This window comes from Colletes gigas, unplaced genomic scaffold, assembly GCF_013123115.1.
Source record: "Colletes gigas isolate AHSC1104 unplaced genomic scaffold, ASM1312311v1 Colletes_gigas_Sc00013, whole genome shotgun sequence".
In the NCBI taxonomy this organism is placed as follows: Eukaryota; Metazoa; Arthropoda; class Insecta; order Hymenoptera; family Colletidae; genus Colletes; species Colletes gigas.
The window spans coordinates 6556774-6582582 of record NW_025106642.1 but is presented as its reverse complement, the minus strand read 5'-3'; the positions used below and the strand labels follow the sequence as shown (position 1 = coordinate 6582582).

Here is a 25809-nt window from a genome sequence, read left to right as displayed (position 1 = left end):
ACGACTGGAACAGGTGGTAAGCGCATGGTGCTGTGCCTGGAGAAAATGTCGTTCGTGGTGGAAGTTCCAAGCATAAGCTGAAGATGACGCCCTTTGTCGATGCATGCAACGCGTGACAGCGCGTGTCATGCATTAGTTTCACACACGAGATACGCAACTAAACCTTATGGACTTTCGTGGCTCAAGTTGACTGTCATACCGACTAAAAATCTGAAAGGCGATTTTAGCGTCCTCTTCTCATGGAAAGCGGTCAGTTAAGAAATTATTCACTGAATCAATGTGGTGGGCAAACAGGCTGTAGTGGCTGTGTATAGCAATCGTCATCGTTTCAGTAAGAAATCGCGGTTTTGCATTAAATTCTTAAACACTGATTCGTATACTTCGTTTATGGTATAGAATAGACGTTGTGTACAATATATTTTTCTATCGCGCGGACAAGGAATTCGTGAGCCCAGCTTCAAGGTGAAGTCGAACGGCCGGCGACCGAGAATATAAACACAACCCAACCGAGCGTTCAAAAGATAGCAAGCAAGCGTATCAGATTAGTGGTTTTGACTTACGAATGCTAGAAGAGTAAGAATAAAATTACTTTTAAGAAATATTATAGAATATACAAGAATACTATAAAACAATATTTATATAAATTAATGTTTCTGTGTATTATATACATATTTTTTGCTTGTTGTTGCTGCATTCATAAAATTTATATAAAAAATTAATATATAATTAATATATATTTCGATCGATCTAGTTACGTGTCGTGTAATATATCGATATTATCGATGTTCAAGCAGCGCCACTGATTGGCTGTTTGACATCGTGACGTCACAAGGGTATAAAGATAATAAATCATTGATTAATTGTTTATCTGATATCATTTTATATTTATTATATTTATTTTATATATTTCCTTTATTTATTTTCAGTTATTCGAGATATAAGGTTTAACCTTTCTTTCGAAGATACACATCGAGAGTCGAGACGGACTACGTGACTCCCTCACCCCACTCCCCACTCCTCGCGCGATAGACACGTCCGATCCTGTTCGTCATTCTTCGTCTGGAAAGCGGTGTGATAAGTGCGTTGACAGCTTCGCGTCTAATTAGGTACGTATTTTTTATTTTTAACCGTTTCAATTCTCCTCGTCATTCTCCATTGATGCATTTATACAACATTAATAAGTGTGTGTTAACAAATTTGTGTTTTATTTCTGTTAGAGACAGTAATTACAATTCGAACACATGAAACGCTCAAGTATGGTCAAACTACGGTCACTCAATCGACGCCATAATGCTTTGAGAGTTTGTGAACACGTTTCGTCAGGAAACCTGTATCTATGCAAAAAGGAGTAATTGGCGATGCCCACGTGTGAAAAATGTAAGTATCCTTCGTATTTTCTTCCGAGTACGATTAAAAAAAGTTGTTTAATTCAAATTTTCCTACATCAAGTTTTCGAATGCGGTAGAAACCTCTCGTTAAAACAATTACTTTTTCTTTCTACAGGATGCTGACATCCCATCATCGTACTTGTGGATCCAGAGAAACTCGACGATGATTTTGCTGCTGACATTGATGCTGACTTCGTTGCTGACTTCGCTGATGACTCCTACTAACCAACATCGTCGTCCGAGTGCTTGTATTCTACAATTGGTGAGTCGCATGCTATTTTGTTTCCTCTGGTCCCCAATCATGTTGTAGGATGAAAGATCCGAATCAACACGGGTGACCAGTTGTATACTTAGTATTTTTGGTGAATTTAGTGACCGCGGGTATAAATCATACCCGTGAATAGTAACATTTACTGTTATATTTTCTATTTCAGGATAGGGTTTTCTTGTACGCCGCGATTTTTAATGTGATAAATGACTTTGAATAAGAATATTTATGTTATGTGTAATGTTTATAATATAGATTGAATATTGATTGTCTTTTATATTATTCAATAATTACATTCACTTTGCAATGAGAAATGTAAGATATAATTTCCAATATTGATTGCTTTTCAAATTGTTTATGTTTCATTCATATTATAATTTGATGACTTTGTATCGAAAATACCAATCTTTCCTTACTTATTAAAATGTACAAGAAGACATTTCGCGACGGATAGATTCTAGAATCAAAGTAATATGCATTACACTATTTTCACGTTTTCAAAATATGCTTTGACGACAGAATCGTCCGAGGGTTACATATTCTGATTAATTTGCTTTAATAATTTATCTTAAATCCTCAAAGTAATTTACTTATTATAAAATCTGGATTAAAATCTTTTCTCTTATATAATTAAATTTTAGTCAGTATACTTTTTTTATGGAATAACATCTTTTAAATATTAACTCAAATATTAAAATTAAATGAGAAAAAATAGAGAAACTAGTTCGTTACACGCTATTATTCATAATAACCATTTTTGCTAGCTCAGGATTTTCAGGATATCTTTCCGTGTTCCTTGCCTAAATTCACTCAAGTGCTCAGGTGCTACTTGGGTGAGTGAAGGCAATGGGCACGATGACTTATAATTACTAATCATACACATATGCGACTGACATTGGTTAGTGTATCGTGCGCGACGCAATTTCCACATGTGTGTGTGTGTGTGTGGTTAGGCTGTGGAATTGCGTCGTTTTAAAAGTTTATTATAATTTACAATAAAAATTCTATTTCATCTTTTACATATTCTTTTGCATACAATATAATCATGGTACAACATATTTAATGAAATATAAATGACTTAGCTTTTAAACATAGAATGAAAATCGATTACAATCATTCATATACTAACATATTTTCAATAAAAATTCTATTAATGAAAATAATGTAATATACATAATAGAAATACGCAATGGCCACTAGCCTTTGTCAGTTGATTTCAGGAAATTGGTACGTACTTTAGAGAGTGAATGTTACAATGTTCGGGTGTCGGAGGAACCCCGGGGAATCCTCTCTAGTTTAGGCTTTTGCGCCCGGACATTATGTGTGAGAATCGTGGAGTGGTTGTTTGCGAGAATGCGTTTTGTAATTTTTTAAATATAGCGTTAGGTAGGTAGGTAACTTAACTTTCTGGTATGTGTGTTGTAAGTAGGTAGGGTCAGGATAGAGCTGTTACAGATTTTATTTCTGTGGCAGACCTATTCCTGTAGTTCGATTTTAAGAGTTGGAAAGTTAGCCGATACAAGCGGATTGTACCGTTTGTTTTGGTTTTAGTTTCGACTCTTGGAATCGCGCGACTTTACAGTCGCTCTTCGCGGTCGTGTTCGATCGCGGTAAGTTCCTCGAAACGCTCGTCCCGCTCGAGTTTCTCCACACCTGTTCTGATAGCGATTCCTAGAATTGTTAGAGGACTGTGTATTGCACGGAATCTCGAGCCTAGGTTTAAGTTTCAGGCTTGGGCAGGACCGTCCGAAGAAAGAAAAGGCAATGTGCCGAAGAGGCCTTGACAAACTGTCGCAAGAATGGGCTACAACAAATGGCAATTCATTTTCATCTTCGGATGAGAATGGAGAGTCATTCACTGTTACTATTTTTGTCACTGAATTCACCTGTAATTGTAGAGTATTTAGTATTATTTCACATTAATCGCGTTTGCTTCTAGGATAGTGTTGCGACTAATATAAATATATTATAATCACTGTTAGAGTTGCGAACGATAAATATTTTCGTGTTTTTTTTTCAGAGTATTGTCGCGAATAAGAATTAATATCGGTTTGCTATTATCCATTTAGAGTTGCGAACGATTTTTCGTGTTTGCTTTTCAGGGTAGCGTTGCGTGTAAACATTAATTCCGGTTTGTTGTAGTGTTGCGAAATATGAATACTGATCGCGTTGCAAGTTGCAAATAATATGAATTTAATCGCGATTGTTTTTAGTGTTGCGATTATTTTTTCGCGTTCGCTTTTCAGGGTAGGGCCCAGGAACCACGAAGCAGCTGAATCAGGTACATCAGCCTCGATCGATTAAAATTAATCGATTGGTGCTCAATTCTGGACCGTACATCTTTCATTTCGTTAAAAAACAAAAGATTTCCTGTAATTGCATTTCCTACCATAATCAGCGCTATGATTCGTTTCTATAGCCTGTTGGTAATGTTGCGAGTGACACTGAAATGGTTTTCGAGCGACCTCCTCGCTTAAAGAACGGTGATCTTAGGAACTATTGTCAATTGAACTACTGAAATCGGTAAAGTTTATAAAAGCAAGTTTTTTTTACTTACGTGATGCACAGGGTTGCTATTATTAACAATTGTATTCGATATTTAAAAAAATCTATTTTAAATTCGCAGTCATTACCTCGATGTTTGTTTTAATCACATAAAAGTTAATCCGACGATGCGGAAAAGTGCGTCAGAGCCCTTCGTTTTGCAATTCTTATCCTTGCTTTGAACATTAAGGCGACTTGACAACCTTCTCAAATACTGTCTGGTCTGTGCTCTAAATGGGTGTCATCGCGTAAAGCTTCACAGAAGAGATTACCCAAATTGCCGCTTCGATCGACGTAATCCGAGTAATTTTCCTTTCAGTGGCCACGGCAACTTAGCTTTTTACCTTCGACCTCGCTTTCCGTAAACGTTCCTCCGACACGGCCATCTTCCGTTTCGACCCAGTACCTCCTTCTGTCCACTTTGTGCCATTAGGTGTAATTCTGTTGAGAGACGGTCCATACTTCGAGTTACAGACATTTCTTTCACTACGTTGCAAATTCTCTCTTTTACTATTTCACGGAGTTATCTCCATCAGTTCCTGAAATTGCTAGCTCGAGCTTTAGAATTATCTCCGACACACGACCGTCGATCCATCAGGTTACTAATGAGTTACCCGAGCAGAAAAGTATATACGATCCTATCGTAAGCCCATAGATTATAAAACCAAACCTCGAATCCACCAAGGATGATTTGTCTCGAGTCAGTGACACGGCAAAAGGAATTATTGTAGATTCAGTCGAGAACGTCCGACGATGTCGAGCCACGTAAACGGAAGACGTTCCGTTTCCTTCGTTTCTTCTTCGTCTTCCAACTCGCCGCGCGCGTGTACTTTTCATTGCACGTCATCTAAGTTATTATTCCGGTATGGCGGCGTTCTCTCTCCTTCCGGCCCTGCACCTTGTGTTTTGATATCAGCGAGAGTCTGTCCCTTTCCGCGGCTGCTTCGTTAGTTTCGCCCGGCGTTTGATTACGCGGCGTAGCCGGAAGGCCCAATGTTTAATTTCTTTCTTTCTCTTTGCCCGGCCGCGGGTCTCGGCGCGGATGAATGGCAGTATAAGAAATAGGCAAGGTAGGTTTGCACAGGCGAGCGTAGCGCGAGAAAGCACGCGACCGACCGTCGACACAAGTACGAACGCACACCGGGACCCGGGGAACGGTGTTGGTCTTTTGTGATTCCTTTTCCGTGGCTTTTTAGTTTTACGGCCGAGCTCTCCTTCTGTGTCCATTTTCCGCCTACGGTTAAATAATGCGCGCACGATGCCGCAAAGAACGAAGGCCCGCGATACCCCTCGCCATTTGAGTCCCACGTAACGCGTCAACGATCGGCCGTTTTCGAAATATCGATGATCATCGATCCGTTATCATTGCAATCGTTTGAAAAGATTCTCCTCCTCGAAGAGTTCATGAATTTAATTTGAATTGAGAATTATTTCTTGGACGACATTCAATCAAATTTTCAATCAAAGCAACTGTACATTTAGTAGCAATTCGAGAAAATGTAAAGCAAATGTACGTACTCAATATCACGGAACAAGATACAATCGCGAAGCAATGCATTTCTTTAATTTGCGTAGTAATATACATATCGAAGCGAATGTATTACATAATGCCAATATTTTCATGTAATTAATGTTTACGGGAATTCACTGAAAGGAAACTCCAGGAAGGAACCCTAGCCTGTAATTTCGCATTGAGAAGCAACATTTATAAAAGGAGATTTCCTCGAACGATGAAAGCAATATTGAAACGTATACTTTATTCGATTTTACCTGGACATAAATGTAACTTTTAGAATCAGCTTGCTTCATTAATATTATAAAACCTATTCTTTTATTCTGTAAGAAATCATTCTTCACCACGGTGAATCAGTTAATTATCGATTCAGCTATTACCGACTCGGTTATTTTACCACAGACGACGTACACGTGTAGATCTTACACCTTATGAACTTTCGTGGTCCAATCTAACTTCTATACCGACAGGAAAATATTTCGGCGAAAAAAAAATTTCACATCGTTCTGAAAAAATTATTTTTAGTTACAGGGGTCGATTACAATTATTTTTGGTGAATAGACATACCCCCGAAATCCTACGCAGTTTCGAGAAAAAAATTCTTTACCGAAAATATACTGTATGGCCAGGAATGTTTGCCCGAAATTTCATGCGTATGTTTAAAAAATCATAACTTTCGGACGGTCTGAAGGATTTTAATACTATTCGTATACCTCAGGCTGTTGTCGATTCTTTCGTACCGGCGGAGCTTACATAAACGAATCGATGTCTCGAACGTCGCGGCTAAACAGCAGAAATCAAGTAAAATTGTCGAGTGGAAAGCGGAACGGACGCGTTCGCGGGAATGTAACGTTCCCCGGTAAATAAGTAATGCCGCAAGTAGAGTGCACCGATGGAGTTTTATCTCAGTCGCGGAAAGGAAGAAAAAGCAAGTCGAGTAGCGCCCGTTGAAACCGTAGCGATAGTCGGGCGTAGTTCGGTAAAGAATACAAATAGTTCTATTATTTCGCGAACAAAGACCGGCTCGGTATGAGATACGTATCTGGAACGAGCCTTATCAAAAATAAAAGCCGCCTGCCGGCTTCAAAGGGACGCGGGATAGTAAGGAACTAGGAAAAGAATGATACTGTGTAGAGTTCCTAGTAGCCACTTCGGGATATTAATGGGCTTCGTATTCTGTTCGTGGAATGGAATTTTTACTTCGGGAAACCAATTATCAGGAGAATATTATAGAGCCATGGCAGTATACAGAGACGCGGGAACAATTTGTTGCCAAATTGTATGGACTGTTCTCGTTAGTAGAGAACAAGAGAGGTTTTATTGAATCGCTGACTACCATTGTCACTTGGTGAATGCGTGAATTTTTAAATCAGAGTCGTTAAAAATATTATAAAATAATAAATACACCATTGAAAGGCAGAACTGTAGGTTCGGAGTAGCGTACGAGGTATACAATGAAGTTGTTGCCGTTAATACGATCAGTACTTAATAATAGAGTATAAAAGATGTAAATGAAGCATGAATCTAAAAATTATACATTCCTGACGAGGGGATCTCATGTCTTAGCGTAGTTAACTATAAGTCTCTGCAGGTTGAGACTAGCATGTGAGTAAGTAGTTTCCATTTTTAGCGACAGTATTTACTAGCAGAAAACGAAAAAGATTTATTAAATATCGATTTGAAAATTACTCGCTTCGTACACCGTGAACTTAGGACTGAAAGGACTACTGAATAATAAACACATTTTAGTGCATTGACTTTTAATGACTAGTGATCGAATACAAATATTAAATAATTTTTGTTAAACTAATAAAATTGGCTAAATACGTAATTAAACGTCGTTTACGTAAAAAATAAATAATATTGATTGTTCTCTAAAACAAACAACTTTACAGCATTTCTATTTAATTTCAATTATTGTATTTTAAAATTCCAATCCACGTTACAGATTCTAGGTCAGTTTCGAGCATTAAATATAGGCATCAGAATGCGTTAGGTTGATCTAGAAATAAATGTAATTAAATGGTACTTTATCATACAGATTTATTTGCTCATATGGTCATAAGTATATAATAATTGTAATCTAAAACTCTGCGTATAAATATTATCGGCTCGCGGGCCGCCGCCAGGCTGGTAGAATTAGCGTCGTTACACGGTGCCGGTTTTGTGAATTCATAGATGTTGCCGAAATTATTGTGATTACGGACAGTAGCAATTGGTACAGCGACAATTCACGAACGACTCGTCGGGATAGTTTTGTATCGAATATCTACATGCTGGCGCCGAGTCCCCATTCTCTGGTCGCGTTTTGTATGTGAAGATCCAACGGAAGGTTTACATCGACGTTCTTGTGCTTGTAATCGTTGAGAAAATACGAGGGTCCTTCTATGTTAGCTGAAAATTCCTTCGGTAACTCTTTGCTTCGTGGTTCCAGGTCGAATCCTGATTCCGGGTATTTCAATAGACTGAAACGAACGAACGTCGATGTGAGCATCGTGAAATATAATTTATAACACAAACGTGTCAACGAATATCGAGGCGACCAGGTCGTTATTTGTTTTATCGTCGGTTATTAAAATAATACGTTCGTTTGCTTACACGTGTGTCGTCGGGCTAACGTGGATACGAAGTGGTTCGCTCAAGGATTCGAATTTGTTCGCTAAAGTAACATTGTGCCCGAAAAGACAGTACCTCGGCATCTTCTTTCCAACAACCCCTGCCAGCACCATTCCAGTATGAATGCCGATGCGCATCTAATAAAATAATATACAATAAACGAAAGATGCAATCGACGCTCTCAATCTTCCGGATAAGATTTATTTGTCAGTTGTTCGAGATAATTTGAATTCAATATAAATGCTTCCCTACCCTTATTGGTTTACCCTTGTGAGTCAAATGATTCGAGCATGCTTGTATCATCTTCAGGGCCATCCATGCAATCTGTTGTGCATGCGTGTAGGTATCGCGATGTAGGCCACACGCAACACAATAGGCATCTCCGATTGTTTCCACCTGTAATTTTTATTTTGATTAACAAATAGTGTTGCAACCCGTTAACGAGCGCAGAGCATATTTTCGTTTATAGTACCTTGTAAACGTCCAATTGACCGCAGAACGAGTCGAATTGTTCGTAAAGATTTTGAAGCATGTTGATGACCATCATCGGTGTCGCGGTGGAGCAAATCTCCGTGAAGCCGACGATGTCGCTGAAAAGCATCGTCACTTCAGGGTAGGTTTTCGCCTCGATACTTTCTCCTGAAAGAATAAATACGTGTTACTTTACAAAATCTAATAACTAAAATTCAAGATAGAGAATTGAATCCTAGAATCGAATTTAAAATGCTTACCCAGCCACAAGCGTTTTGCTATATCTGGAGGGAATATAAGATGAAGCAAGCTGACATTCTTTTCTCGTTCTGCGGACACGGCGAGGTTTGCTTCCTCTATGGAGCTTTTTAGTTTGTCCATTCGCCTCCTTAGACCATCCTGCATCAAGAAATATTTTAATCAGTACATGTAAAAGGGATTTAAAACGAAATAACTCGTAGAAATGATCGTAGGTATTGAGAATATTCGAATTAGCCCGCCGTATTCAATGATAGTGCCATCTGAAATGCTGGATCCGTCAGCTGGCGCCCTCTGCGCTACAAAAACAAGTCTCGGAAACAAATATCTTTTTTAAAATATACGATTGAAAATGTCGATGAATATTGCAATACGGTCGTTAAAATTTTTCGCTATCGAATTTTTCTGGAAAGATTAATCCGCGCAATTAGAATCTTCGTCGCATCGATCGTATACGTCGAATACATCATCGAACGAACTGCACTGATATGCAACTCGTATGAATTTCATAAACATAAATGTAACGATACTCTAATGGGATGCAAATTTTATTATACCTGGGCTCTGGCTTGTTCTCCCACTAATATCACGTCTCTCGTAGCGTCGTGTAATGGAATATCGGATATAAAAAGTCCTCTGCCAGTCAGCCCTTCCAGACCGTTCAGGAATGGCGAGCTCACGAATAGGATGGAATCCGATTCGGGACAATGGATCATTTGACCTTTCATCTCTAAGCCCTGGAATGATTGAAATCCTATCAGTATAAAAATTCAGAAAACGTCGTCCAATAAGGATAATGTATATGCTATTCGAGCGGGGATCTCAAACAAGGGTTTCGAAAGTACATCCAACGAAATATGATTTTCATGCCGACGCAGAAAAATTTTGCTTTATTATGAAATTTCTTTTTCGTTTTCTCGGCCTGTTTGCGTTGCGTACAATTTCCGTACGTTGCCTTAATTAAAATTACTCGTTTGCACATATTATTTTACTTCAGTTTCTGATTATTTTCAAAATTAAAATTAGCTACCGCGCAGAAACATCTGTTTGCCGCTCGCGTAATGAAACGATATTTCCGATCTCCATACGAATAATGCATTCATGTACCTCGGCGGGGTATTTATCGACGCCCTGCGGTCTCTGTAGGGTCAGCACAAAAGGCGTGTTCGCGCGCTTCAGTATCTCGTGGAAGGTCAGAGTAACCCCGCGTGGTCGTGTGAAAACGAAGTACGTCGATATTTCTCTCCCCAATCGGTTCAGATGATGGCCGAAGATCCTCATGTATCCGACCCCTAGCTGCACGAGCTCGAATTGCCGATCGACGACAAAGTGCCATGGGAACGCTTTGCAGAAACTTCCGACACCCATGCGAAGGTCCGAGGCCTCTGTTGAGAGTGGACGGAAAGGAGTCGCGACCGTGTCGAGGTTGTCGATCTCCGAATCGACTAATAAATGACCGCTGTAACGTTCTGGGATGATACAATACCTGCGAAACAAAAATCTCTTTTTAGTTCCGAAGTCTTTAGAGCGTGGTTGTTCGTCACAGTCACTGTGCTCGTCTGCTCGTTGGAAATTACTTAAAACGGCTTGGAAAATATCGTCGTTATACCTCCTCGCGAATCTGCAGCATCAGGAAAGAAAGTGCAACGTAATAGAAAGTAATATATTATTGAAATAGTAAGACGTTCGGCTAATGGAGATTCTATTACATTTCACAAAAACGGTGCTTCGTTGGAACGGTTGAAAGTTCCACTATGGAAATTCATCGAATCAATTTTTTGATGAGGTTCGACACTATTTTATTATTTCCATAATGTGGCCATCGACCGTTCTCTGTTTTTCTCAGTCGCGATAGGGGAATTGCAAACAGGTTGCTCGAGTTCCTACCATTCGATTCGAAAGATTCGTTTTAGGAAAACTTTTAATTGAATCGTACCGCGCACCAATTACGAAACTTGCCTCGAAATACTTTGCAGAACGATACTCTGCACGCGTAAATAGAGGAAAATCTGCACTTGAACGTATTTCTTTCCGCGCCAACGTATAATGAGACGCTCGGAATCAGAAGCGTTGCAGTGTGTGTTCGATGCACTTGCCTGTGAACATCGCCGTCCAATATTTGTTCACTTTATAGTCCCACGATTCCCGGAACATTTTCCGTGCTCGTGTAAATTGAATTCCTCTCGTGTAACACAATGTCGGCGTATGTGGTATCGATCGCGAGCGCAAACACTAAATATTGTTCTTTTCGGAGCAACATCAAAGTACACCGACGCGTATGTATAATATTTCCATCGAATCGATGATCAATCGTCGAACGGTCTGTTTGTAAAATAACGTTAAACAGTCCTTCGGATCAAATATCATTGTTTTTTCGTTCCTGTGCGCGAATTTTGTTCGAATAAAAGGATCGCGTTTGAAGCGAAATAGTAAAATTGCACTCAAGCTGTAAAAAGGGATATAAAAATAAAAATAACGTCGGCAGAGATGATACGAATCTCGAAACATGGAAAATCCATCAAAAAATAAGGCAAGAAGGAAACGAAATAAAACTCGTATGGATCTCTGAACATGCAGAGGTCCCGGGAAATGGAAAGGCCGATCGGGTTACAAAGGAGGTCGCACACATCTGACAAACCTCCAGAACAACTCCGTGGAGAATCTAATTAAGGACTCAAGAGATAGATTAATGCTTGGATGGGAAACCGTCTCAAGTATTGAGTATAAAAGAGGACGGCAAAAAACTAATTTCAAACAAAATAGAAACACCAGTCTGGATTTATCGAGCTCGATAAATTTAACGCGAGCAAAGCGTGTTCGGCTTACCTAAAAAATTTCGTATTATAAGGGTCAGGTTGAATGTAAACGTTCGCATTGTCGTTATAAAACTGCCTGGCGATGCCCTTCAAGCTGCCAACCAGCAAATGGGCGACTGACGGGTGGTCGGTTGTAAAGTGCAGTTCTATCGCTTCCGGCGTAGCGATGCACACGAACTCTGCCTCCGCTTCTGATCCGGACTGGTGTTGTACAACGTCGTTTACGCCGTCGAGTGTGGTCAGGAAGGCTGTCAGATCGTTCCCGAGGCAACGGAACGCTCGTTCGAGAAGACCAACGCAAGCGGTATAGATCAGCTCCTGGCCGAGGCGATCGAAAAACGTGCTCACGTCTATGTCTGAAAAAGTTACGCTGAATTAGCTTCCATCGCGTGGATTCCATCGAATCGCGATTATAAACGAAATTGATCTTTTTTCGGGAGAGGGATCGGGCAGGAGTCGACAAATTGCGGCGGAGATGTTGTTCTTCCATTTCACATCACAGTAAGATATCCGTTTTCGATGTTGAAACACTGCAATTTACTCTGACAGGGTTAGTTAGAGAACCTATGTTAATTAAGTACCTTCCCTTTTTTTGTTAAAGAGCACTATACGGTTTTAGAAGCTTGACAATTACGAATCTAGTAATAATATTGATACTGGGTCATAAAGCACCAAATGATCGGTTCCAGATAGTCTTGTAATATTTATATCCATGGGCAAACGGTTTGTCTACACTGTTTCTGTTTACGTAGAATTAAGGTTCATCTTGTATTTCACCGTTGACACAGAAAGTGTCCTATATTTCTTCATGGTCAATATGCTTACCCACCCGTTTCACATTTAACGCTGCAGAACCTGAACGAGGTTAGATCTATAGACTCATCAGCACTCCCATCCTCGCGGAATCTTCTACAGATGAGTATGTGTTTGGAAAGAGAGCTCGGGCATAGGTCAGACTGAATGAGATTTTGTCATGTTCACAACACACCTGTGATTTGTCATTTCCCGATCATCGCTTTTGCCACTTAGATCATTTTCTAAATTAGATTTTTCTGGATTTTTAAAGGCCTCGTTTCATTGTCGTGTCAAGCACTGTACGTTTTTTCTCTGTTAATTTTACCACCGGCGCGTTTACAGCGTTCAAAATCAGAGAAGACGCACAATTTAATACCTGTCATGTTACCATTAATGTACGACTTTTCACTCTCCTGTAGAATAGTTTGACTCTAGCTGCTACAACTAATTTAACTTCAAAAATATGTTCGCTACGAAGTTACACCAGTTAGTCTAAACTGATCAAACTGATGTAACTATTAGTTTAAAAGTTTAAATCGATCAGCTAGTTCAATTTACATCAATTTAGTTGCGTCAGTTATTCTGACTATTCTGTTTTCACAATATTTCGTCTAGTACGACTGTATATGTTACAGTAACAAGTTTGCGTACGTTCGAAGAGACGTTAAATATTTCAGAAATTGGAAAATGTTAGAAACTTTCGGGCATCGGTAAAAGAGAAATAAATTTAAGAAAGTCGTAACGATATACATCTTGAATTCTGTATCATAAAAATGAACAATTTCGAAAGCTAGTCTCGTAAATTGCAACCGTTTCTTCGTCCGTAAAACTGTTTCGTTTTCTAAATAAGAAAAATCAAGGCGCCTCTATAGGCTTTAGTTTGTTGATTACTGCTGCAGGGTCTCAATGTAGCTTTCAGCATTCATTTACGACCGAGCAAACGAATCCCTGGGACACGTAAGGAAACGTATCACAGCTTTTTATAGACGTCTAGAATGATATTTTTCTTCGGCGTGTGAAATTGCTTTACGAGAGATTACGTCCGATACGAGTTGGTCGAAGTTCCTTCGCCAACAGTTGCCTCCAGTCAGGATTTTCTAGTTTACACTTCGCCCGTTCGTGTTCCACGTTCACCATTTTATTTCGAACATTCAAAAACTCTCGGGTTCCGATAACTTAGTTACGAACGTTGTTACGTCCCGGTTGAACCATAGAACAATTTATTTATGGTATAATGAAGTCTGGAGAACACTGTTCCAGCATTTTCATTACTATTTGTGAGTCTCTACTATTGACTAGTGCAACGTAATAAAGCTGTCAATGTTAAATGCCTGTTGGGGAGAATATATTGGCCAAAGTCAATTCATTCGGAAAATATAGTCGAACTGACAGAAAACAGAATCGATCCTATAATAGATCTTGCTAAGTCGGTGGGAGGAACAGGTTTTGATGATATTACTATCGAAGACGTTGAAAAATTGCCGATAGAGAAAGAGCCAGATGAAACGGATTTAGTGGAAATGGCATCCGGAGTAATCCAAATAAATCCAGGACGAAAATTTTACGCTAAATCCTTTTAGGAAAAGCGTAAACTCTTTTTAATATAAACCAACAGTCTGTATGACTGAAAGTTTTATATTAATTTTTCATTAAATTTCTATTGATACTACGGAATTCATTTCCCTTCCGTTTAATTTTGTCTTTAATATAGTTTTTGTTATAGTACTACGTCATGGTAAACTTCCTATTCAAATCTATATTCGTGTTGAGGTAGTTCTAACAGGGTGATGATTGGTAACTTCCGAACCGGACGCGAGGGGAATTTCGAACCCCAAAAACGCACAATACACGACCTTTCGAACGATACCTAACTGGTCCATTCTAGGACACGTGCTCAGGATTTTTATTCTCATAATTGACACACAGAGTTTTATAGAATTATAAAATTGTTTAGTTCACTGACTCGGTACAACAATCCAATAAGAAACAAAAGAAACGTAGGAACGTCCTAGTCTTTCTAAAGAAAGAAGCCCTGGAAACCGTATTCTACGAGGGTTGCGTACATTCTTAAAATTTGACGGTCTCTAATGCTTTTTTCTAAAATAGAATCCGAAAGATTATTCAATTTTCAGGGTCGGTAACTCGCCCCTCGAGCGGAAGAAAATTTAATATCTTCGAATCAGGAAGCCCGTCTAATACTTCCCGATAGGGAAAAACAAGAAGAGAACGACGAACATAATACCGTTTCAGTTTCTCGATCGATGGACCCGTTCGTTTCAGTGCTCTGAATGGGATCCGTAATTCCGCTGACGAGGCAACCAGCGACGAATTACTCGAGTCCCTCTGGTCTCAGGAACGAAACAAGAAACCGAATGCAAATTTCGATCGTTACGTGTACGAGTGTTTCTAATCTCGCGAGGTTCGAAAGTCTTTTCTTTCTGGACAGAGTCCATATTTTCATTCAGCGACTCGTCCAGGATCAAGATCCGGAAGACGTTCGATAACCGACCGAAACGCGATTTCTAACTGTGTAGTTCCTCGTTCTTGTTCCGCCTAACCGCCCAGAGATTCCAACATCGAAAATCACCAACGTGCACGCTAAACGTCCTCCGACCCGGCGACGAAAGTTTACGCGGACGAGCTCGTCCGCGGTCGATAAACCGATGGATTCCAATCGTGATAAAGCAGCGGTTAGCTCCCTTGCAAATCCGGAAATCGACGCAGTCTGGCCTGGGTCGTTCTAATGTCCGCGCGTATTATTTCCCACCGAGTGTCACTGCCAGGACGCGATAATCGATAACCGTTGACATTTGGCTGTATAGCTGTATCCTAATGCGTGGAACCTACCTAACCCTCGCGCAATATTCGGGTCAATTTGACCCGAAATCGAGCTTCGATATTAACGCGTTGGCTTTGATTCATAGCGGACGAAGACCGAGTAATCCGGATATCGTATCGAGACCAAACAGAACTATACACGCTCGAGAAGTATTTTTCGCAGATCATTGTTATCTGAACATAAATAACCAGCAATAAGGATCGATGATTCGAGCCGATATTCCATAAAGAGAAGAAAAACTGAACGAACGCATTACTCGATCTAACACGAACAGGGGTAAACGTGCGTAAACACAGAAGATAAGGCGGCGAGAACGAAACGCCCATGAGTACGTAGTCGTTCGATCGTCTCCCGCGGAAAAAGGTTGCACGATTCTGCGTCCCGATTACTCGCATGATTTCGATGAAGCCGCTTGGTACAACCGATTCGAGAGAAAATTGATATTCACGCCTGATTAGATTGGGACAATGCGTCGGGATGGAACACTTTGGGAATCGATGCACCGTGCTCCTACCTACGGTTACATACATCGATGCACATTCATAGCGAGGATCCTGGCCGTGATAACTCGAACGAAATAAAACCAGAGTAGAAAGGATGCGAGTCTGAATAACTGGAATGAATAAGAAAAGTGCGTTGACAAATCCTGCTTCTAACTTAATAGATTGACACCCAAAAAGGATTCATTGGAAGATTTATATCCCGCGTTGGACAGCGACAATGATCTTGGGACGGATTTCTTTTTCTCGTACGGTACAATATATTGGACGTACAATCACGATTGTGTGCGATGCCCTTGCAAGTCAATAGTAGAAATGGTATAACACGCGCGCCTTTTCGAAGCGAAGTAACTCAGAGCACTCTCAGAGGCTCCATCATCGTCCCACGAGAAGTCCTTTTTGCGCTTGGTCGAATCCGAAGGACGATCTCGTGCTACTCTCGTGATACGATTCCTTTTTTCTTCTGATCGTTGGCCGTAATGGCAAGTGATCACGCTACGGGAGGCAAGACGTATCGCGAAGGTCCTCTTTTTCGAATATTTCGCATCTATCCATCGGCGAAAATGGTTGCTTCGACCACCTTGGTCTCGATTTGTTTTAAACAATGTTCGCGGAAGCTGGAAGAAATATTTCTGATGTACTCGAGTCCTTTTGTCGAAGCGTCGTATCGAGTAATGGTTTGTTAGGCCATCCGACGCAGATGATTCCACTTATAATTAAATATAGAGGAGTCGGATGCTGCGGGCAATATTGCAGTTAAATTCATTCCGGATTCTAACGCCTCGCGTATATAAAATAATTCGCTCAAAATGTATGATCAAAGTTTGAAACAAATGTCCGCGGGGATTCCTCAGACATAGGAGCACGTGCAAACTAGTTTAAATGCAGTTATGATATATCGTTCGCTTGAATTTTAAAGGATTCGGATGAACATTATTCGCCGTACGCTTCTATCCACGGTCGAGCAATAATTAATCGAAAACGTGGTAATTGTTTCTACTAACGATCACGTCCCAGTAATTAGCCGGTTGTTCTAATATTTTAGCAAATTTGATAAGTAAATTTTGTTGGGAATAACGGTGAATACGGAAAATTAAAAACATGTTCTCCCGTTTGTGTATTCATTATTTAATTCGTTAATAACTTCAGCGAGTATGAAATTACGAGATTATTTAATAACGCGAGAATAAACTGATTTTAACGGGATCGTCTGAAAGATATATTATAACATATTTTTCGCGACGTCGTGTTTAATATCATTAATTCATTATGCTGTAAAATAATTGAATACAATTATTATTACGGAAGATTCGAATAATAACATCCGTATTTTTTAAAATAAGCTTCGAGAGGTTTTTATTCGATGGCCAGGATTTTATATAGGAGTAGAATCTGAAAATTCTTCGAAGCAAAGAACATTTTATGGTTAACACCAAGTTGTATATAACAATATTAGCCTTGAACGTGAAACGTGATTAGAGCAGGTCGGAGAGGCATCTTTAACGGTGGTTGAAGAGGGCGTTCCATCTAATTGAGAGAGAGCAAGCTGCGTCATCGCGTTGTAGCGTGCTTACAAAGGGTCGAGCAGCTTTATTGCATTAACGTATGGTTTGTCGCTGTAATGAGCAATAAATTCTTATCGTCGAATATCCGAAGTGTGCGCAACCACTTTGCGGATGAAGAAACACCGTAGAATGTGCACGCTTACATCAAGAATTCGCAGATAAATTGCATCTGTCGTCGCGTCTGCGTTGGACTGTGCTGACGGAAATCGTTGATAAGTTCCGACGTGGAAGTCGAATCTGAATACGTTATCGTGCATATTGATTGTCCATGATGATTAATGGGACGTTCCCTGAGCATGCTCCACTGTAACTACACTACTCGACAACCAAATGCAAATTAGGTTAACATGCCCTCGAAGATGAAGGATCGTGCGGAACCACCTGACAACGTATATTGCATCTCGTCGAATATGGTAGCCAGAAATCTCGGCGTACCATTAAGATCCGTTGTTGGAGCGATGGCGGGATCTATTATCGCGCAGCTGTTCAGGTTTCTGATCGTCATCGCGGCGACTTTATCAACAGGAAATAGTCATTTTGTCGAGGAAAAACGTTGAAAAATTCTTCCCCATTTTTCAGAAATCGTTTTCGTGTTCGTAGTTTTTGTTAGATCGCTGGACAAAGTAGAAAATTCATGCCATAAGAAGGAATTCGTTAGTGTGTACCTTTTTTACCATTGATGTTCCAATTCATTTGGCTCGGTTATTCATAAATTTTATTATTCATAATTTAATTAATGAATTTGTCTATTATTATCAACCGAAGTTTTCGTTTCGAACCGTAATTGAATAATGAGGAACGCAAAAAGCAAGAATTAGGTCGCTCCATTATAGCGTCGATTTCCACCATCGACCTATAGGTACCACTGTAGTAAGTTTACGAATGAACTGTAAATTAGATCGTACTCTGGTTCATGCTTCGCGTTCACAGAATTATGGTTTTAAAAGTTCTGTTTGCTCAACTTACGACCACCGTTCAGAAACAATAAATGTCTATCACGGTTAAATGGAAACGATAATTGCAGTAGTTTCGAAATATCCTTAAACAATATTGGCTTATTTTACAAGTCGTTTCAGCATTTTAATTAATATTGCTATAGATCATTGGGAATGCGTAACGGCTACTCGATGTTTGCGGAAACATAAAATTGGAAAATAGACGGTTGTAAATACGTTTAAACGAATTTTAAACGGTGCAATTGATCGAACTCATTTTTTCATGGAATTGCATAATCGTAATTAAGGTCGTGCAACTTCGATACGACCTGTTTTAATTGAAATACTTAACGGATCTTTCAATCAATATTAGTTCTTCTCTTTTTGCAGAAATTGCTCTAATTAGATAGAATCCTTGGACACAATCAATGTTTGCATTGTAAATGATTACATCAACTGGAACATCAAATGGAACAATCCATTATTTATTCATTGGTTGGCATGGCATTGTGAAGGTAAAATAAAGTTACACTGATCCTCTTATTAGCTCTGATAAACTTTTTCCTGAACGACGACTTATGTTTTCGCTAATAGAGGAAAGTTTCTAACTTGGAAATTTAATTACGAAACTTTGGTAATACATGGATAGTATCATGATAAATAATACGTGCTTTCCTTTGCTGTTCGAATTCACTTCAAGAGGGTAAAATCAACCCTGACAGATTCGGTTGCTTTTTGTTTTTATTAGAGCGAGAGGAAATTTTCCGTAAAACGATAGAAGGCACAAACAAATTTCTAGAGGAAAATTACTTCTTTTCAGCAAATTTACCGCTTTATTAAAGTTTTATTAAAGTTAAATGCAGAATTTAATTTTAGATCAGTTCAATCGAATCAGTCATGCCTAAAATTTTTAAAATTCAATTTTCGATAAAATGTCCAACCTCCTCGATCCAGAATTTTTGCATTTAAAAGCACATTCTTCGCGCTTCTCGAGTTATTTGACGTTCAATGTAATTGAATGAAGAAATTACTATATACGTGGTTCGATCAAGTAGTATCTGACGTTAGATCCGGAAGAAAATAGCTTCCCTTTTTCGGCTCCAAGTCTAATCTCCTTCGAAGTAGGTCGCTTGTGACTTTACACACTTAACCTTGCGCTTCTTCCATTGCTGGAAACGTTTCTAAAAGTCTTGGTTGGGTATTGCTACCAGCTGTGGCATCGCATGCTGCATAATATCCTCTCGACTCTCAAATCGTGACCCTTTCAGCGGCGTCTTTAGCTTCGAGGACAACCAACAATCACAAGAAGCCCTGTCTGAAGGTTAGAGAACTTGACGAACCTAGGAAATCCCGTGCTTAGTCAAAAACCTTTGGATCAAGTACGAAGAATGATCACGAAACTAGTTAAACGAGGAGTAAATTGTTTAGAATAGAACAGGGACTATTCGATCATTTTAATAAACAAATATTTTGTATTGTTGCTTCATGCACTATCTGTAAAATTTGAAAAACGGAATTGTAAACGCGGGTAGACAAGATTCACTCTGTTAGTTCTCCTATCTGTCGCGCCTTTCGATGTTTCGTCGATGAAATATTCAGTTTCGTCGGACGCGCATTCGTCCTACTTTTCGTTGAAGGAGGCGGAGGTCTTGGTCGAATTCGTAGTCGCACTTCGTGCACTTTCTGCGCAAAGATGACAGTAAGGTCGACGGGAGGAGGTATCCTCGAATCGAAACGGTGAAATGTGTCGAGAACTGAAACGTTCGAGGCTGTTGGACAATGCGAGGCCTCTTTAGCTGCAACTTCATGAAATATTTGACAGTTGGAACACTTCTACGTAATGAACCTGTAAGGCATATTTTTAGATAGTGTATGTTTCAAAAATATAAGATAAAACATCGGTTCATCTATTAAACAGTGAGTTAGCTAGATTAACTTTATTAGAGAGTTTACGAGCAACCCTAGACTAAATTCCAACTTTTTTATATGACGCCTATTAGTTATCTTCCCAGTGGACGCGTATGCGTAAATTTTACGAGAAAGTCGTTTATTCAACATTTTTCTTCTGAAAAAAGGCAGTCGACGTTTTACTTTATTTCTGGAACAAGATTTCCCCCGTAAAACAAGCCGGATTAGTCGGTTAAATAGCTCCATCAACAGTCGTTGCGAGCTTACCACGGCCCCGTTGGACCGTATGCAAATTCCAACGCCCAAATGAATACAGTAAGACCAGTTTCCCTAAATGAAAATTCAAGTTACAGCTGGACTACTAACTATCGTACATCTATTTTTACTGAATATTTACTACCGTGGAAAATGATCGTAGAAAGAAAACGCGAGAGGAGTCGTACCAGAATTCCTACCCTTAAAGTCGGGGGCACACGAGCTTCGAAACGACGTGCGTTTCTATGTTCTTCCTTGTTTTGAAGACTGACAAGATCGGCGTACCTATGTCTTTTCGATTGTAAAACAAGGAAGGCCATAAAAACGGACGTCATTTCGCTCGTGTGTCTTCGGCCTAAATCGATCGTGTGAAATGTGACTGGCGCCACCTCGTCGGCAGACGATCCGATAACGCCAAACGCGATTTTCTCACGCAAGTTCGTTAATCTTGGACGTTAGAAATTATGTCTAGCCCCTAGTTACCGCATAGCGAGAACTTTCTTGCGCGATCGTGTGTTGCACGCCTTGCTACGGGCGATCTCGTTAGAAGTGCATCATCGAGATACCGTCGCGCGTGTCTGGCATAGTTGCCCGGTGTTTTCGCGCTATCGCGAATTTGCATTTCTGCGTGTAATTGCGAGCCAGGTGGTTACACTTCGAATATCGCGGCACGTAAATCGCACCGGTCGTTTCGGGCAATTCCCCCCCTGCGCGCGCATCGTTCGGGGATGCTATCGCCACTTCCGGAGAAACACCAGGAATCGTCAGACACCAATTTCAACTAAATTTTGCTCGAACGTTTATTGGCCCCACCTGGGAACTATGCTGTATTTTGTTACTGCTGCTTTTTGATTTTAACTGGGGGTTGCAAGCGATCGATACGTTGCAAATTAAATTTCGTGTAAAAGAATTGTAAGATCAACCTGTAAATGTGAAGTTGACGAGTAAATGTCTCGTAGGAACTTTGAAGGGAAAGGTAATATTAGAGTATATGATTTAGAAAAAAAAAAACGTAATATCTGCAATTTCTCTACGTTGTTCAAGTGTCTGAAGAGCGAATTGAAGAACGCGAATAATCGTGATTATGTCTTGAAATGTCGGTGTCTAACAGTTCGCGACGTCTCCTTGTTAGCGACGTCGTAGTCGAAGAACACCTTGAATCGACTGCGATTAAACTTCGTTTCCCAGTATACGCGTGTAATTTGCATGTAGTTGCCGGTGACTGTACGAAGTAAGAGACGATTAAGCTTAGAGTACTCTAGTGAAGTTTGGTACCCATTCGACGAATATTGCTTTAAAATTAACGAATGCATGACTGGCGGTGCTCGAGCTTGTACTTTTCAAAAAATTCACTGCTTTGTAAAATTTATATACGTGTATAGCATCAAAAGAATTTCTAACGAACGTTAAGGCGAGAGAACCTTATCGAGGGGACGAATAAAGTAGAACTACGTTGAGACGTATGCAAAATAGCTACCTGCGAAGCGCACGTCATAAAAGTATGTAAATATATGCGCGAGAGCAGGTGTTCAAAGCAACGACGGTAAAGAGAACTAATGTCGGGATGGAGTCAAAAGTATATAATTTTCATATTTTTTACGTTTTAATTTTAATTCCTGAAAGTTTCGTGTTAAAATATGTGTTACGAGAGACCAAAGTGTCTGGAAACGGACATGTCACGACAAAGTAATCTATTCTTATTATACAAATGCTCTGCAATGTAAGAAAACCGCATTTTCGCAGTGGGAATCCCTCATAAAGGTTCCTGTCTCCTTTTGACAGATGCACGACTCTTTCTTCAGCCGTTCGGGTAATTACCCGTAAAATCATCATTTTTAATATTCCCTCTCGCGCGTTGCACACCGTTTCAGTAAGATTAAAAAGCCAACCCGAGAGAAGCTGCGATGTACATTCTTACACGGGGTGGTCCAATAACTTTGTTCGCCCGAATACCCCTTTGCCGCTTGAAATAGTAGGAGGAATGGATTCTCGCGAAAGTTGTATGCCTTTGAGGCAAAAATTTCAAGGAAAAGTTAGATTGTTTCGCGGTTTCGTTCAAGTTACATTCGGACTTGCGACGCGCGATTCAACGGTATTGTTCCCGCTAGAACCGGATGTTGACACAGGGATCGAGAGTTTTCAAGTTAGGGGCTCTATAAAATCGCTGACAGGCAACCACACTCGACCCTCTACTTTGAGAGAATCCCTTCTTAAAATAAATTGTGGGTAAGGGTGGTCCACTTTGCATTTTTGGTTGGTCAGTAACACGATTCGGCTCGACTTTGTCATGTAAATCAGTATGAGATTTTTAACTCGAAGACCATTAAATCATTAAGTCACTACTTCAACGCAAAATACACCTTCACGGTATCGTAGTTTGCCAGTGCTCTATTGTGATGTTTGCGAATCACCGCGTAGATGCTGTTTTCATCAGGAAAGTTAGGCGCTGCGTGTCGTCGATAACACACGTGTGAAGGATCATCGTCCGATAAAGTCTAAAACCGTGGCGCACAATAACCTTATCTGCGACGTCCTTAGCATGTCAGAACTTCATCCTATAATAGCATCGTAAACTTCGTTATTGTACACCGCCGCTAAGCAAAGTTTAATTTAAAATATACGGTGAAGGAAAATTTGCGAGGGGTCTTGACTTTGATGAAACGTCCGTAGGTTTATAGGGTGGCCAAAAATAAGGACTACGTATTTTTTTATATCTGTGGCAATTTAAGTTTAAAACAATGAAATTACCCTTCAAAGTTTCAGTCTGCATTATTGCAAAAGTGTAATGTTAGTATATACTCGACTGGTATACTCGATTGCGTGGCGTTAACAGGTCGCTCGCACTGAATAAATATAAATAGTGCCATCTTCTATGCTTATTCAGCGCGAGCAAGCTACCGATTCGAATAATGCTGCAATTCTTGGCTTTCGAGCGACAACTTCTCGCTCGAAATCATCTCGCGATTATACATTAATTCCCGTTTCAACGCGACAGCCGCTTTCAGTACTTTGACAGCCAAAATCTCAAAAGAGAACACAGGAACTTTTTCCTTAAATCGAGTGTAAAAATTGTCATAAACAGGATAACAAGTCCTGTTGGTGCGAGAGCTAATTATCCGGAAATCAAATCAGTTTTTTTCTAATCTTGAATACATTTCATCGATGACTGACGAAAATGAGAGGATACGATAAAAGGGGATTACACATTGTGCCCCTGTTACCGAGATGGAGCGCCTCTGAATATTTTATATCCGCGAGGCTACGTATCGATTGGTTTTCGCGCTATTCTGCGGTCATTCAATTAAAAACTCGGTCAAGCTCGTATTAACGAATCCCGCGTTATCAACGCCCGTGTGAAAGAATAAAGCGTTCGAAGACGCTTAAAGGAGAATCGCGGAGGCTACAGAGGCTCGACGAAATTAACTCGAGATTCTTAGAACGAATAGTCGATGCTCTATTCATCGGTTTCCAATATTTGCCCTCCCGTCGCCGGAGGCGTTTGGAAGATAACTCCTCGAAAAAAAAGAAATTGTATTCCATTCAGTTTTGGTCGAGTCAAGGAACGATGCAATTGCTGCTTCGTTGCTACGTCTGCCGAGACGATAAAAATGTCTTTGTGGATATGATCGCTGTTATAAAGAACGTCGATTTTGTTTTACGACGCGCTTCTCGCGTCGTAACTCGGTGTCGTAAACAGTTTGCCTCGGAGAAATACGCGAGAGATTGTTTTCTGTATCAATCTTGTTCGCGGCGTCGAACGATAGCAGACACAACTGGGGGAGAATAATGACGAATGAGACAAATTGTCATTTTTATTTTTCCCCGGCACGTTCGCGAGATTATAATACGATGAGTCGATTCTATATTTGCAAATAAACCTCAGAATTGGGCCACGAGACGTAAACGGTCGAGGAGCACTGGCGTAAAGCAATAGCGAGCGCGATCTATAAGCATTGCTATTTCGTCTTATTGCCTTCGAGCACGGAACACGAAGCCCGCGAAGTATCGCATAACTGTTCAACTCTAGACAAGAGAAGATTTGCCGCGTACGGCTTCGGAAAACGATGAAACGCCAATAATCATCACGCGTTCTTGATTTGCCGCTGCAACGCTCCAAACAATGGTAAATAAAAGAACGATAAGGGAGTCCAGTTTGTTTGCCAATGTATCGTTTGATGCAGATGGCCCTTTTCGAGTGAAACAATAGGAGAGTAATTAATGCATTTTTACTAGTTGACTAAGTAGTATTACAATCAACGTTTACTTCGACGCAAGTAGAAATGACTAGTAATAGACAGACGCGTGTTCGATGGCAGGCAAAAGTTCTTTGGGAAACAGAGCCTCGAATAAAACTTTATTTTTCCATATAGAATTACCCTTTTCCTAATTCTACCATCAGTAATAAGTATTTGACAAGTCTGGTAAATTTATGGGCTTACGTTTCACGCAATAGACGCGTTCCCGCCGTAGAACTCGAAGAACTTTCGCCAACATCTAACGTATACAGATACTTTGTTAAGCAGTAACAAATCTTCTTACCGCAGTGATAATTTAACGTCTCGTAAATGTCCTCCAGTAAGTTATAGTTCTCCTCGGCATCGACGTTGTACAGGAGTTTCTCGCTGAAACATCGAGCAAAACAGTTCACGGTTAGCGGCGGAAGTTTCATCGTGGTTTCCACTGGGCATTTATAAGGGATTGCACCTATATAGAGCTCGATGAAGAAAGCAATATCGGTGACTTCTTGTAGAAGTACATGTAATTATTAGTTAACGCATTAATAATAGACTAGTTAATAATACAATGCCTAGTCCCTGGAAATTCAATCGATTTTAATATACTTAAATTATAACAGAACTCATTTTACATTTTGCGGTTCTTCTTTTGCGTAATTCGCGAAACATTAAACGTTTTCTCTGCTCGTACTAATGGAATTCCACTTGCAAGTGCTTTTAGGGCATCTTTCATGTTTTCTATCAAATAATCCTTTCTATATATGTACTCCGATTTTTCTGTTACATATTTTAAGAAAACCTTAGATGATTTGTAGCTTTTGAATCCATTAAAATAGAATGAAATGGAAAAATATTGAAATTTGGTAAATGAAATATCTTCTGGGTCATTTAATTTTTCATGCT

The 25809-nt window shown here is 39.9% G+C and overlaps 1 protein-coding gene across 1 annotated transcript in view; it reads right to left on the bottom strand.

The window, feature by feature from the left end:
• Positions 1–7809: 7809 nt before the first annotated feature.
• LOC122399378 (head-specific guanylate cyclase) overlaps positions 7810–25809 on the bottom strand; it is a 50369-nt gene continuing 32369 nt past the window's right edge. The window contains exons 3-11 of the mRNA XM_043400027.1: positions 25211–25293; positions 11885–12230; positions 10166–10544; positions 9616–9795; positions 9061–9199; positions 8802–8968; positions 8582–8725; positions 8312–8466; positions 7810–8178 (exon numbers count right to left, since the gene is read on the bottom strand). Of these exons, the coding sequence (XP_043255962.1) occupies positions 7983–8178; positions 8312–8466; positions 8582–8725; positions 8802–8968; positions 9061–9199; positions 9616–9795; positions 10166–10544; positions 11885–12230; positions 25211–25293 (1789 nt within the window). The 3' untranslated portion in view covers positions 7810–7982. The remainder of the gene's footprint in view (positions 8179–8311; positions 8467–8581; positions 8726–8801; positions 8969–9060; positions 9200–9615; positions 9796–10165; positions 10545–11884; positions 12231–25210; positions 25294–25809) is intronic.